Genomic DNA, 15,742 nt, shown 5'->3' with positions numbered 1-15,742 from the left:
TAAGGGCAGCACGGTAGCATTGTGGATCGCACAATTGCTTCACAGCTCCAGGGTCCCAGATTCGATTCCGGCTTGGGTCACTGTCTGTGCGGAGTATGCACATCCTCCCCGTGTGTGTGGGTTTCCTCCGGGTGCTCCAGTTTCCTCCCACAGTCCAAAGATGTGCAGGTTAGGTGGATTGGCCATGATAAATTGCCCTTAGTGTCCAAAATTGCCCGTAGTGTTGGGTGGGGTTACTGGGTTATGGGGATAGGGTGGAGGTGTTGACCTTGGGTAGGGTGCTCTTTCCAAGAGCTGGTGCAGACTCGATGGGCCGAATGGCCTACTTCTGCACTGTAAATTCTATGATAATCTATGATTAATCTAGGACAAAGGTTCAGCACAACATCGTGGGCCAATGGGCCTGTTCTGGGCTGTATTTTTCTATGTTCTATGACAATCGTAATAATAATACACACAGCACCATACTTGCCCCCATTTCCATTGTGTAATGCCAGGACATTGGGTGCTCCAGAGACTTCCACTTCATACAACAGGTCAGATCCCTGGTAAAACACAGCAAATACAAGATTGTCAAATATGCTAACCATTATGCGATCAGAGACAATTTTAAATGTCATAAATGCACCAGTTTCAATTTGCACAGATCAATAAAAAAATGAAAATGTAACAAACTGAAATTTGGAAATGCTCTAGCATCAAGGAGAGATTAAAATTCTAGAACTGAAAAATACTTTAAAAACTCACTGAACCATAGAGGTTTACATCAAATAAGGCCATTCACCCCATATCAGAACTTACTCAAGCAATCCAAAACTAATCCCACTTTGTCAACTTTCCTTTAAAACTCAGTATCTTTCTCAATTCAAATATTCAACGTTCCTGCGTCTATGTTTCCCGCAGCAATTTTCCATTATTAATCTATATCCAAGCTATGTCCCTACCACTCTATAGCTTTATCTATAAGTATTTGTCTAAAATCAATTCTACATGAATGCAGTTACTTATTACAACACCAATTCTCTTATTTTACTTGGCTCAGGTAATCTGCCCTATGGTGAAATGTCTCCAACATATATTGTTCATATTCTCTCTCTCTCTCTGTAACTGTAACCCATTAAACTCTTTTAGCTATAAAACAATATTAACCTGCTATATTATATACTATTTTATACTCTCATTGCAGAGTTATCCTGCTTGACAAACAAAATAAATCCTAACTATTTTCTTTCTAAGCATGGTCAAAGATTGTTCTCACAGCTTTCCACATACATGACATGCTTTCTATGACAGAAAATCAAGAGTAGGAATAACCAGCCATTCTCAGGTTGGCAGGCTGTGACTAGTGGGGTATGGCAAGGATCAGTGCTTTGGCCCCAGCTATTCACAATTTATATTGATGATTTGGATGTGGGCCAAAATGTCATATTTCCAAGTTGGCTAATGACAAACCTTGTTGGGAATGTGAGTTTTGAGAAGGTTACAAAGAGGCGTCAAGGAGATTTAGACAAGCTAAGTGAGCGGGCACGAACATGGCAGATGGATTATAAGTGGAAAAATATGAAGCTCTCCAACTTGGGAGGAAAAATAGAAATGTAAAATATTTCTTAAATGGTGAGAGATTGGGAAAAAATAAAAATGCCGCAAAATCCCTGATCATATGACCCAGGAGTGACTGGAGAAGAGTCAAAACAAAACACAGGGACAGGCTCCAAAGAGAGTCCCAGACTTGAGGGACAGGAGACCACCAGTTTGAGCCACGAGGGAGTGGAACAAAGAAGGGACTCAAGCAGAAAAAGGGCTGTAAATAGCAGCCTTAAGTAGTGATGGTACAGGAGAAGCCCTGGAGATCAAAGAAGGCAGAACGTTGGTAATTCCATGCTGAGGGCTTCTGGGACAAAGGTAACCCTCTGGAGCAGTAGCGTTCGGTTCAGCGCATGAAGAGCTGAAATTGTGCTTAAGTTGTGCTAGAGTGCATGCCCGGTAATCCAGGGAAACCGAGTCTTGGGAGACGACAATGAAACCCTGCAAGGTGTGCAGTCATTAAAGTGGTCCGAGACAGAGTGACTATTGGATGGAATCCAGGAGGATAGACCTTTGAAGGTGAAGACTGGAATCCCACAAGAGGGGGATATGGCGTTGACATAGAAGGTCAGCCATGATTTTGTTGAATGGTGGAGTAGGCTCAATGGACCAAATGGCCATTTCTTGTTCCTATTTCTGATCTAGAGCCTGACTGTATGTATCTCAGTTTTATCATCCTCTGTTCATAGACTGAGGGCAGGCCTATCACAATATCCCTGCTGAGTGCCCAGGACCACAGACTTCTCAATACAATGGGCGTAACGAGTTCATCATTTGCCAAGGCATGCTAAAAAATTGCTTATCGTTTAGAATTGTTAAATCATTACAGTTTTGCAAACTATTCACCTCAGTAGCCTTTATCTAAATTTATGTGAATATGATTTATGTTAAAACCCAACCAACACTTAAAAAAGTAACTATTTTTTCAAATTCAAACTGGAAAAATGGACAAAAACTATGACAAATCTGTTGCATTACCTTTAAAACTCTGAGCACCCGGTCTTGGCAGGCTAATATCGGTGCAATATGACCTACTTTTTCCACTGGTAAGCAGATTATATCATTGATCTTGTCACTGGACAGGTAGTAGTCCTGATCTTTACAGTCACAGTAGTGATTATAGATATAGTTCGCACATAAGAAAAGATCTGCACCAGACACATACCTGTGAAGAATCAATATGCTGTGAGAATTTTATGAAAATATTTGACATGAACAAACACTTTTTCAGTGAAACAAATTAAACAAAACACCACGTTCTGTATGCTGGTAGCCTTTCATCTCATAAAAGATAGCTTGTGAGCGGCACGGTGGCACAGAGGTTAGCACTGCTTCCTCATAGCACCGAGGACTCAGGTTCGATCCTGGCCCTGGGTCACTGTCCATGTGGAGTTTGCACATTCTCCCCATGTCTGCGTGGGTCTCATCCCCACAACCCAAAGAAGTGCAGGGCAGGTGGAGTGGCTGGCCACACTAAATTGCCCCTTAATTGGAAAAAAATAATTGGGTATCCTAAATTTATTTAAAAAATAAAAGATAGCTTGTGCTATGGTAGTCAACCATGTTAAACATTGCCTGGTGTGGCTCAGGCACCCGACTCTGCAATGGCAGTCTCCTCATTGGCTGCAGAGAAAGACAGTGAACTGAGATGGCACAGGATTTACAGGCCTCTTATTTTTCTCTGGCCCCTCTTCTTGGCCAACTGCATGTTTTTCATCATTTCTTCCATTAATGGATTGGTTTTAATTTTCCAAAATTCCCTAGATGCTAGAAAGTTCTCATCAGATAGAAAATAGTGCATTTGATTTCTCTATTCAAGCAGAATCCAGGTCAGTTATAGCTTGACTACCATTAGTACATTATAGAAGTGCAATTAGAAAATCTCAGTTCAATCAAGCAGAGCCAACATGGTATTTTGAAAGGGAAATCATGTTTGATGAATTTATTGGAGATCGTTGAAGAATAAGCAATATGGGCAAGGGGAACCTGTGGATGTGTTATACTCTGATTTCCAGAAAGTATCTGATAAGGTGCCTCGATGATATCTGAGACATTGGACAGGCTCGACCTGTATCCGTTGGGAGTTTAGAAGTTTGAGGAGTGATCTTATTGAAACATGCAGAACTTGAGGGAACCTTACAGGGTAGATGCTGTAAGGATGTTTTTCCTTGTGCGAGAAACCAGAACTATGGGACAAAGTTTAAAAATAAGGGGTCTCTTATTCAAGACAGAGATGAGAGGAAATTGTTTCTCGAAGAGGTTTGTGAATCTTTGGAACCCTCCTCTCCTGAGAGCGAAGCAGGCAGCGTCAACAAATATTTTTAAGGCAGAGGTAGATTGATTCCCTTGTTAGTCAAGAATTCAAGGTATTGGGGGGAGGCGGAATGTGAAGTTGAGGGCACAATTACATCAGCCATGATCTTATTGAGTGGCAGAGCAGGTTCGAGGGGCCAAATGGCCTACTGCTATTTGTATGTATGCCCCTCCATTCAGTCTCCAGAAGACACAGCCATTGGTATCTCTCTCCCAGTTGCATATCTCACTTGCAGGTGTCCAACCAACAGAGCCAAGACAGCCCAGATGTCATTTGCTTAGTAATGAAATCAGGACCTTTGAATTGGTGACCTTGCCCTGCCAAGAAATGCCAAGGATATATCCAAGATTGTGAAGGTGGAAACTTCATTCTTTTCTCCTGCCCAGCACATGTTGTCTAGGTCTCAGGTCTGACGCGAGTAGAGGAATTCACCGAGGATTCAGGCTTGGTAGACTTTTTGCCGTTCTCAGTCAGGTTACTGTTGTTCCACACACCTTTACACAGCTTGGACATGACAGCTGCAGCTTTTGTGGTGTGTGTATTGATTTCAGCATTAAGTGACAGATTGCTGGTGATTGTGGAGCCTGGATATGTGAAGCTATCAACAACATCCAGTTTAACATTGACAATGCTAATAGATGGCGTATATATTGTATACATATATACATATATCCTCAAAAGTAAATTCCTCAGTCTGTGGCTGTCAGATAAACAAACATTACTTAGCTTTTCCAAAATAGAAACTTGAATTAAACCTGGAGGGTAATTAATGCTTTCCTCAGAAGCAACATGTAGGGAATTTTTTGGTAGAAGTGTGGAGGAGAGAAGAGCACATTTTCTATTAATATTTGGGCAGCAAATCACTGAAATATTGCTTGGAACAGCAAGCAGTAAATCCACAGAAGGAAGCTTTATTTCTGAACAAAAGATAATGGGCACAATTCATGAATGACTTACATAGCTCGAATGATTTCCGTAAAGTTAGTTTCAAATGACAGGAACTGCTTTCCCTTCTTAGTGAAGCCTCGCACCTCTGAGCCAACACTTATAAAGATTTTCTCCTGTGGGGTACCAATGGCTCCTCCTAGCTCCAATCTGGAAACTTTCTGTCCTGGCAAGGTCTTGAACACTGGCTGTGCACAAGTGAAATCACACATTTGACTTCCTCAAACACAAAAGATTTTTGCAACTTATATTAAAGCACATTAGCATTTCACTATTTGGGGACAGCTTCAAACACAATTTACACCATAAACTCAATGGATACTATCCACAGTGAAAAAGAGATTAGTTCAACAAAATATGCCCCACAACAACGCTGGAACTACAGGGTGTGCTATGGTACACAATCACTCCTCAGGGGTCAAGGAACTTCATCATCAGTTCCAACTGAAGGAATGCTATCCCAGAGTTTTTCATGTTTAATCCAAAGGTAACTTCACTGACTCCTAATAATCAAAATAAAAGTCATCAAGATGGCCAGTCACAAATATCATCTGACCTGAAAAAAGAACCCATTGTAAATTAACATAATCAGTTACAATAAGGAGAATTTTAACCCCCCCAAAAAACAGATGGGTTTGGGGCAGGTCAGGGTTAGAGTATTGTCTGAGTTCTGACCCTAAACCACATATAGCTCCTCGGAAGTCAAAAGAAAAAATGAGTCCGAGACATGAAATGAAACAGGTTAAAGGTATTGTCTTGTGATGTAGCTTACAATTGAGAGCTGGTATTCGGTATAGGAAACAAAGCTGGAAAGGGGAAAAACAATTGGAAAATTTCTTTAGCAAGAAACTAAAGGAAGAAATCGACAGTAATCCTCAATAAATTGCAATTGGAGTTGTGGAAGTAATCAGCTTGGTTTCATTTTGGAATCATCGGAAAACCAAAAGCGGCTTCCGATGTTTTTAAGCCACTGCACAGGACTCGCAGGAAGGCCCATGTTGGAGCTGTGGAATCCAGATTTATGAGGTTGGTAAAGAAATGGGGGTCCCTTAACCGAAAGCTAATGGAAGGACCCCCATTAAATGTTCTACCTTGACGAATAGCTGGAGCACTGAAGAGAAATCAGTATGAATTCTGGAGAGCTGTGATATACCTTTTGGGTTGGTCCCCAGAAGTGAATCAACCTTAAAGATTTCATAAGATAAGGGAACTCTTGAGGACAGTCAAAAAGTAAAACTGAGTTTATAGCATAAATGTTTATAAACTGTAGTGTTATGTTTTTAAAAAATATATTTTATTCAAGGAATTTTCATGTAAACAAACAAAACAGAAGAACAACCAAACAACATTATAAACAACCAACACCCACTCCCCCCCGCTTCCCTGATACTATCCACTTCTCCCGTTTTCCCCATTTTAACCCCCTTAACGCCCCCATTACCCCCGACCCTTCAAACCTCCTTAAAAGAAATCGATAAACAGCTTCAACCTTCGACAGAGCCCATCTGCCGACCCCCTCAAGACAAAGTTGACCTTCTCCAGCTTCAGGAATTCCACCAGGTCGCTCACCCACACCCCCGCTTTTGGCTGCTCCGAGTCCCGCCACCAGAGCAAGATCCGTCTCCGGGCTTTCAGGGCGGCAAAAGCCAAAACATCTGCTCCTCACCCCCTGGACGCCTGGATTTTCTGATACCGAAATATCGGCACCTCTGGACTCAGGGCCACCTCCACCCCCAGCACCTCGGACATTATGTTTGCAAACACCTGCCAGAACCCCTTCAGCCTTGGTCACACCCAGAACATGTGGACGTGAGTGCGGGTCTCCCTGCACACCTATCCTCCACCCCCTCAAAGAACCTACTTATCCTTGTTACCGTCATATGTGCCCTATGTATTACCTTAAACTGAATGAGGCTTCGCCTTGCACACAACGAGGATGCATTCACCATCTGCAGGGCCTCTGCCCACGTCTCAACCCCCACCTCGCCTCCCAGCTCTTCCTCCCACTTGCGTTTTATGCCCCCCACCAGGGCCCTCCCCCAATCCATCAACTCCTTGTAGACCTCAGACACCTTCCCCTCACTTATCTCGTCCCTGAGGCTTCCGGGTGCGGCAATGACCAGCTGAGTCGCACGTTTCGGCACCTCCCGTTGGAACGGACTTTTGGGCTCTTAATAGGAGCCCCAACAGCAATTTAAACGGCTAAAAACACTGTGCGGTAAACCAGAACGGAATCCCCCCGGACACGTATGGAAAAAGGAGAGGCTAGCGACCGGATTGCAGAAGAACCTCTGGAGCAGCGGCAAGGAAGGGAAGCTCGAAGTAAGATGGTGTCGGAAGGTGGCCGTTTGTTATGGGGCCCGGAGCAACAAGAGTTCCTGCGGCGCTGTGTGGAAGAGCTGAAGAAGGAGTTGAAGAAGGAAGCGTTGGCCCGATATTACAGGCGACTGAAGGGCTAAAGGAGGAGCAGAGGACCCAGGAGCTGGAGCTTCGGGTCGTGAAGGCAAAGACTGCTGAAAACGAAGATGAAATACAGGGCCTGGTGGTGAAGGCAGAGACGCACGAGGCACAGCACAGAAGGTGTGTGGAGAGGTTGGAAGCACTGGAGAATAATTCGAGGAGGAAAAATTTAAGAGTCCTGGGTCTCCCCGAAGGCGCAGAAGGGGCAGATGTCGGGACATATGTGAGCACGATGCTTCACTCACTAATGGGATCGGAGGCCCCGACGGGCCCTTTGGAGGTGGAGGGAGCCTATTGAGTTCTGGCGCGAAGACCAAAGGCTGGAGAAATACCTCGAGCTATAGTGGTGAGGTTTCTCCGCTACAATGACAGAGAAACGGTCCTTAGATGGGCGAAGAAAACTCGGAGCTGTAGGTGGGAGAACGCGGTGATCCGCGTATACCAGGATTGGAGTGCGGAGGTGGCGAGAAGGAGGGCAAGTTTCAATCGGGCTAAGGCGGTGCTTCACAAAAAGGTTCAATTCGGAATGTTGCAACCGGCGAGACTATGGGTCACACACCAAGGGAAGCACCACTACTTTGAGACGGCAGAAGAGGCGTGGACATTCATTGTGGACAAGAAGCTGGAATAGTCTGGCGAGAGAAAGAGCTTCTGGGACAAAGTGGTGGGGTGATTATGTGGGGCGAGGAAGGGGTAGGGGGGGGGGGATGATTTTTCAATTTGTTAATTCTGCATATCCCCTATTCGGCATAGGGGAAGGACGGGAGCCTCGGTGCGGTCCCCGATAAGAGATAATCATAGGTTTGTCCCGGGGAGAATAGATGGGGGATTTGGAGCATGGCAGAGAGCTGGGATTGTGCAACTGAGAGATCTGTTCTTAGACGGGACGTTTGCGAGTCTGGGAGCGCTGACGAAAAATATGGGTTGCCCCAAGGGAATGCATTTCGGTACATGCAACTGAGGGCTTTTGCGAGGCAACAGGTGAGGGAATTCCCGCAGCTCCCGACGCAAGAGATTCAGGATAGAGTGATCTCAGGGACATGGGTGGGGGATGGTAGGGTGTCGGATATATGCAGGGAAACGAGGGACGAGGGGGAGATCATGGTGGATGAGCTGAAGGGAAAATGGGAAGAAGAGTTGGGGGAAGAGATTGAAGAGGGGCTGTGGGCAGATGCCCTACATAGGGTAAACTCTTCGTCCTCGTGCGCCAGGCTAAGCCTGATACAATTCAAGGTTTTGCACAGGGCGCATATGACCGGAGCAAGGCTCAGTAAATTTTTCGGGGTAGAGGATAGGTGTGGGAGATGCTCGAGGAGCCCAGCAAACCAAACCCACATGTTTTGGTCATGCCCGGCACTGCAGGGGTTCTGGGTGGGAGTGGTGAATGTGCTTTCGAAGGTGGTGGGGGTCCTGGTCGAGCCAAGCTGGGGGTTGGCTATATTTGGGGTTGCAGAAGAGCCGGGAGTGCAGGAGGCGAGAGAGGCTGATGTTTTGGTCTTTGCGTCCCTAGTAGCCCGGCGAAGGATATTGCTTATGTGGAAGGAAGCCAGACCCCCGGGCGTGGAGACCTGGATAAACGACATGGCAGGGTTTATAAAACTAGAACGGATAAAGTTCGCATTAAGAGGTACGGCTCAAGGGTTCACCAGGCGGTGGCAACCGTTCATTGACTATCTCGCAGAACGATAAAGGAAATGAGAAGGTAACAGCAGCAACCCAGGGGGGAGGGGGGTGGGGGGCTCGGGTGGGTCCTCAGGGGTGTTTTTGTATAGATATTTGTACTTGGTTATGTATATTGGATTGTTTGATTTTATTATCTGGGAGAGTTATTATTTTTGTTATGGCAGTTGCCATTTAGTTTACATATTATTTATTTACTTGTTAAAAACGGTCACTGTTATATATATTGTTTTATAGTTGTAAAAGGGAAAACCCTTTGTATTATTTTGTTTGGCCGAAAAATTTGAATAAAATATATATATTTTTAAAAACTTATCTCGTCCCTCAACAGTATCTTATCTTGCAACCCCAGGGCTGGCAGCCCAGGAAAGGACGGCACCACACTCCTTACAAAATCTCGGACCTGCAGGTACCCAAAACCATTCCCTCTGGGCAGCCCGTACTCTTCCTCCAGGTCCTCCAACTTCGTAAATTTATCCCCTATGAACAGATCGCCAAATCGATCAATCCCTCATTGTCGCCACCCCGAAACCTCGCACCAAACCCCCCAGCGCAAACCTAGTTATCGCAGATCGGTGCCCACACCAAGGCACCCTCCAGCACCAAGTTCTGTCATCACTGCCCCACACCGTTAGAGCTAACACCACCATTGGGCTCACGGCGAGAATGGCAGAGGTGCTGATAACAAAGCGCTCAGACTCGTTCTCCTACCAGATGCCACCTCCGTCCGCTCCCACACCAACCCCTCCCCCATGACCCATTTCCTAATCATAGCGATGTTTGCCGGCCAGCAGTAGTTCACCATGTTCGGCAGCTCCAGCAGAACCCCCCCCCCCGCCTACCCCGCTCCAGAAAAACCCTAACCCACGGGATTTTCCCCACACAAACCCAGAGATCAGCACATTGACCGTCTTGAAAAGGGATTTTGGGATGAAACTTGGTCGGTTCTGGAACACCAACAAAAACCTTGACAACACCGTCATTTTTATTGTCTGCACCCCCCCTTGCCAGCGGCAGCACATCCCATCTCCTGAAGTCCACTTTCATCTGCTCCACCAGATGAGCCAGATTCAACTTGTGCAGCTGCAGCCAACCACGAGTCACCTGGATGCCCAAGTATCTAAAGCTCGCCCCCACCACCCTGAATGGCAGCTCCCCTAACCTCCTCTCCTGCCCTCTCCTCTCAATCGGGAATACCTCACTCGTTCCCATGTTCAACTTGTACCCCAGAGAACCGGCCATACTCCTCCAAAATCCTCATAATGCCCCCGATACTGCCCAACAGGTTGTGTGTGTGGGGGGGGGGGGGGGTTATATCATTGGGAGAATACCAAGCCTGGCACAGGCACAGTGTTCATTTCAAATGTCCAACTTCTCAATGCCATAATCACGTTCCCAAAATTTTAAAATTTTACTTTAAGTCAGAACCTTCAACTGATACTTACAACTGCCTCTCCCTTTTTAATACCGAAACAAGTAACCACTCCATCATGATCTGCAATGACCACCTAAAAGTTCAAAACATAAAAATATTTCAAAGACCAAAACAGTATCAAAGATATTCAAAACAACTGCATAAAAAAAAGTTTTAGCAAAGTGCAGAAATGCCGACATAAAATTAAGAGACCAGGCTCCAGTTTCAGTTTCCAATAATGTCACAACATACAGTATATCCTAATGAATGGTGAAGGATAGGACATTAATTTTCTTTCTCTTCTTCTTCTCCCACACTTTTGCCTGGAACTCGAAAATCAAATGATCATCTTGATAGGTATACTGAATGGGAATTAACCTTTTGGATTGCTCTGCGTCCTGATGCAGGTAGGAGCCTCATGGTCTTTTGGGAAGTCACTCCCACCTAGACAAAAAAAAGGGAAGATGAATTACAGCACTATCACAATAAAGACATGTTGACCACCTTATCAATGAATATAAAGCGTTTGATAGGATAGTCAAAGGAAATCAAAATGAATGTGCTGCCGAGGTTCCTCTTCCTGTTTAGATCCATACCGATCTTCATCTCCAAGGCCTTCTTCCAAAACGTAGATAGCGTAATTATGGCGTTTGTGTGTGTGTGTGTGTGGGGGGGGGGGTCCCGAAATCAACACTGCAAAGGAGGGAAATCAAGGGAGGCCTGGCGCTGCCAAACTTACATTACTACTGGGCAGCATCCGCAGAGTGAGGAGATGGGTCCATGAACCCAACTCGGAATGGGTGCGGATGGAGGAGGCCTCCTGTAAGGGAACAACCCTCTGGGCCCTAGCCACGGCAGCACTCCGATCCCCCTCGATGAAATACACATCTAGCCCAGTGGCTGACCAAGATGTCCCCCATGGACCCCATCTGCGGTGACCAGATTCTCGCCAGCCATGCTAGACGCAACCTTTAAAAAATGGAGACAGGCAGGGGAACGCTGACAGTTAGGGACATTTACATAGGGCACAGACTAGCAATACTGAACAAACTGATGGAGGAATGGGAATTGCCGAATGGAAATTAGACACCTGCAAAAAAAACACTTCCTCCGCAAAGAGACAGTAGGGTACCACTGGGCCCCGCAGGTCAGCCTATTAGAGGACCTCATGAATACGGACAGTAAAGAAGGGGGACTCTGTGGGAAAATATATGGACAACTACTGGACAGAGCCCGAACACCACTGGACGAGACCAAACGGAAATGGGAGGACGAACTGGAGACAGAAGTGGGGTGGAGATCCTGAAGCGAGGCACTGAGCAGGGCCAAGTCCCCCTCCTCCTGCGCAAGTCTCAGCTTCATGCAGTTCAAAATGGTGCACAGGGCATACCTGACCAGAACCCGAATGAACAGGTTCTTCCCAGAGGTGGAAGACAAATGTGAACCATGCCAGAGGGGCCCGGCCAACCACACCCACATGTTCTGGGCATGTCCCAAACTTGCTGGGTTCTGAACAGCCTTCTCCGTGGCGATGCCCAAGGTTGTGGGGGTGAGCTTGAAACCATGCCCAAATGTGGCAATCTTCGGGGTATCAGAGCAGCCAGAGTTACACATGGGCAAGGGGGCTGATGCCCTAGCTTTGCTTTCCTAATCGCAGGCCGGAGAATCCTGCTTGGCTGGCGATCAGCAGCATCACCCACTGCTGCAGACTGGCTAGCTGGCCTTTCAGAATTTCTCCACCTGGAGAAGATCAAATATGCCATCCTAGGGTCGGAGGAAGGCTTCCTTACTGCACAGGGTCAATTTGTCAGTCTGTTCCACAACCTGTTTGAGGCCAACAGCCAATAGAGTGGGAAACTGGAAGGTGTAGAAAAGGAAAAGAAAAGAAGACAAGGAGGGACATCAGGGACACATAACCCGGGGGGAGAAGGGGGAAGAAGACTGAGAGCCTGAGAGGACCAAAGAGAACCAATGCAGGGATGGAGGTGGGCAACCCCCCAATCCACAGGAAAGACACAGCTAAAGCTGACAGAGGGAGAAAAGGGGGGGGGGGGGGAGAGAAACAAGGAGAAGGGGGAACCCCCCCCCCCCAGACAAACCAGGGGGGTTAGGAATGGGGGGGGGGGTGGAGAGAGAGAACGGGGGGGATGACGACTCTGCCGAATCAGATGGCAAGAATATGTAGAGTAAACTAAGAAAATGCCTTTTTGCACTGTATAATAAACAAATACGAACGGCAGTGTACATAACTTTGAAAATGCCAATAAAAAGATTTTTTTTTTTTTTTTTAAAAAAGGATAGTCAAAGGAAAAGAAAGTCAAAGTATTTTGCATGGTAGTGTACAGAGTGTTAATTTGAAATTTAGGACAGCGGTGTGTTAAATGAAGATCAAGGACACGATCGTGCTCTACAACACGACTAAGCTCTCACAAGCCCATTAAAGTTCCAGGAAGTCCTGGTGCCCCATCCTAGTTCAACCAAAAAGAATTCTTCTGAAATGAATCCAAAGTTTTTGCAACCTGCAAGTACCCCCACTGAAATGTTCATGTCATGCGTTCATCGTTCTTTGTGTGGAAAAACCTCCGAACACATGCCCAATTTGCACGATCAGCACAGTCATTGCAAGTCTTGGAAATGGGAGATTAAAATAGCCCATAGATGTGAGAACTTTGGTGGCTGGTTTAACCACAATGCTGACAAACATAATTACATTATCAAATTTATACCAACGATATAGACAGGAGGCCATTCGGCCCATCAAGCCTGCACCGACCCTCTGAAAGAGTCCCACCCTGTTCCCATAACCCCACCTAACCTTTTGGATACAAAGGGCAATTTGTCATGGCCAATCCACCTGCACATCTTTGGACTGTGGGAGGAAACCCACGCAGACACGGGGAGAATGTGCAAGTTCCACGCAGTCACCAGAGACCAGAATTGAACTCAGGTCCCTGGCGCCGCACTTGATACATATTTTCTCAAGAGGATATCTATACAATAAGTGATAGAAAACTTAAATATTCATATTTCTGAGTAATGGCCAATGAATATTGCTCAGGAACAGGATCTTCGCCTGCCAAAGTCACTGAAGCCAATTTGAGTGACCTGGTCATCCTGGCCCATGTCAGTACAGTAGGTGTCAAATCTGGGAGCAGCAGAGGGCATTCATTTACCCAAAGTCAAATGGAGTTTCACATTTGAATTTGTTGACAAGGCTGGGTCTGTTCCATTGAGGTGCAGCGCCTGTCGTTTGGGAATATAGTCGCTGATTTGTCCCGCCCCCTCCCCATTTAAACGCTGATACCGTCCGATTTATTAAAAAGCCTGGTGTCAGCGGAGTCAGGTCTCCAACCTGCAGGTAGTCGACGCGATTTAAATTTAACTCCATGGCCGCCGCGGTTTCTCGTTCTGGAAAATGAGGCGGATCGAGGGCGGGGGGCCTTGTTAAAAATGTCAGCGACCAGGCGCCGAGGGCGAGTCAGCGCCGCGCAGAACACTCATGCCCGAGCCGGCTGGCCATTCGGGACACCAGAGGAGCGGCCGGGCAAACAGGCTATTTATTTATAATCAATTCCAAACCAGGCCCCGCTAATCCCGTTTCTATGGCGACTTTAAGCGCCTTCTAACACCGCACACCATTGGCTTCCGAAAGTCCCACCGGCATTTAAACTCACCGCTCATTGGCAGCTGGAAGTGCACAGGCTTTTTTTGGGGGTGGGGGCAATGAAGTATCAGTCAAGGACCGAAGAATAAACTTTCATTTATATAGCGCCTCTCACGACTGCCAGACGCCACAAAGCGTTTTACAACTAACGGAGCACTTTCTGAAATGTCCTTACTGTTTTTAGAAGAAATATGTTTATTCACAATTTTTGAACAAAAATTTTCAACCATTCAACCCCCCCCCTAACAAAAAAGAAAAGGACAGTAACAGCGCAGGATATAAACATATCAATCCAACATAATACAAAACTTTGTACAATGGGTTCCTCCCGCCCATATTGATTTTCCCATTTGTTTATGCTTTTCCTTTCTCAAATGTCCCTAGGAAAAAACCCTTTCCCCCCCCCCACCCTTCCACCCCCCCCCCCCCCACCACCACCAAAAGAAACACCCCTCCCCCTCCCTCCTTGGGTTGCTGCTGCTGCTGACCGACCTCCATCTAATGCTCCGCGAGATAGTCTAGGAACGGTTGCCACCGCCTGGAGAACCCCTGCACAGACCCTCTCAAGGCAAACTTTATCCTCTCCAGCTTAATGAACCCTGCCATGTCATTTATCCAGGCTTCCACACTGGGGGGCTTCGCGTCTTTCCACAATAGCAAGATCCTCCTCCGGGCTACCAGGGACGCAAAGGCCAGGATACCGGCCTCTTTCGCCTCCTGCACTCGCGGCTCGCCGCCACCCCAAATAGTGCTAGCCCCCAACTTGGATTGACCTGGACTTTCACCACCTTAGACATAGTCCTGGCAACACCCCTCCAGAACCCATCCAGTGCCAGGCACGAGCAGAACATATGGGCGTCATTCGCCGGGCTTCCTGAACACCTCCCACATATGCCCTCCATCCCAAAGAACCTACTCAGCCTCGCCCCTGTCATATGCGCTCTGTGAATAACCTTAAACTGTATCAGGCTGAGCCTGGCACACGAGGAAGAGGAATTAACCCTACTTAGAGCATCAGCCCACAGACCCTCTTCAATCTCCTCCCCCAACTCCTCCCATTTGCCCTTCAGCTCCTCTACCAGAGCCTCCTCCTCTTCTTTCATCTCCTGATATATCGCCGACAGCTTGCCCTCTCCGACCCATACACCCAAAATCACCCTGTCCTGAATCCCCTGTGCCAGGAGCAACGGGAATTCCCTCACCTGCCGCCTCACAAACGCCCTCACTTGCATGTACCTGAAAGCGTTCCCCAGGGGTAGCCCAAACTTCTCCTCCAGCGCCCCTAAGCTCGCAAACGTCCCATCGATGAACAGGTCCCCCATTCTTCTAATACCTGACCGATGCCAGCTCTGAAACCCCCCCCATCCATCCTTCCTGGGACAAACTGATGGTTATCTCTGATCGGGGACCACACCGAGGCTCCCATTTCACCCTTGTGTCGTCTCCACTGCCCCCAGATCTTTAGCGTTGCTGCCACCACCGGACTCGTGGTGTACCTTGTCGGCGAGAGCGGCAGCGGTGCCGTCACCAGCGCCCCCGGGCTTGTTCCTTTGCAGGACGCCATCTCCAACCTCTTCCATGCCGCCCCCTCTCCCTCCATCACCCACTTACGGATCATCACCACGTTGGCTGCCCAGTAGTAGCCACCCAGATTCGGCAACGTCAGCCCTCCTCTATCTCT

General features: G+C 47.1%; 1 protein-coding gene across 3 annotated transcripts in view; it reads right to left on the bottom strand.

Annotated features, from left to right (window-relative positions):
* bbs7 (Bardet-Biedl syndrome 7) overlaps nt 1-13,988 on the bottom strand; it is an 89,412-nt gene extending 75,424 nt beyond the window's left edge. Inside the window, exons 1-6 of one of the 3 annotated variants that reach the window (XM_072495726.1) lie at nt 13,750-13,988; nt 10,776-10,841; nt 10,429-10,491; nt 4,856-5,031; nt 2,563-2,749; nt 473-545 (exon numbers count right to left, since the gene is read on the bottom strand). In XM_072495726.1, the coding sequence (XP_072351827.1) occupies nt 473-545; nt 2,563-2,749; nt 4,856-5,031; nt 10,429-10,491; nt 10,776-10,841; nt 13,750-13,785 (601 nt within the window). In that variant the 5' untranslated portion in view covers nt 13,786-13,988. The other 2 variants (XM_072495723.1, XM_072495725.1) reach the window with 2 other exon arrangements.
* Between the last annotated feature and the right edge of the window lie 1,754 nt (nt 13,989-15,742).

This window comes from Scyliorhinus torazame, chromosome 3 (assembly GCF_047496885.1).
Source record: "Scyliorhinus torazame isolate Kashiwa2021f chromosome 3, sScyTor2.1, whole genome shotgun sequence".
Classification (NCBI taxonomy): Eukaryota; Metazoa; Chordata; class Chondrichthyes; order Carcharhiniformes; family Scyliorhinidae; genus Scyliorhinus; species Scyliorhinus torazame.
Note: the sequence above shows the minus strand (reverse complement) of the source record. Positions and strands in the feature narration are given on the sequence as shown.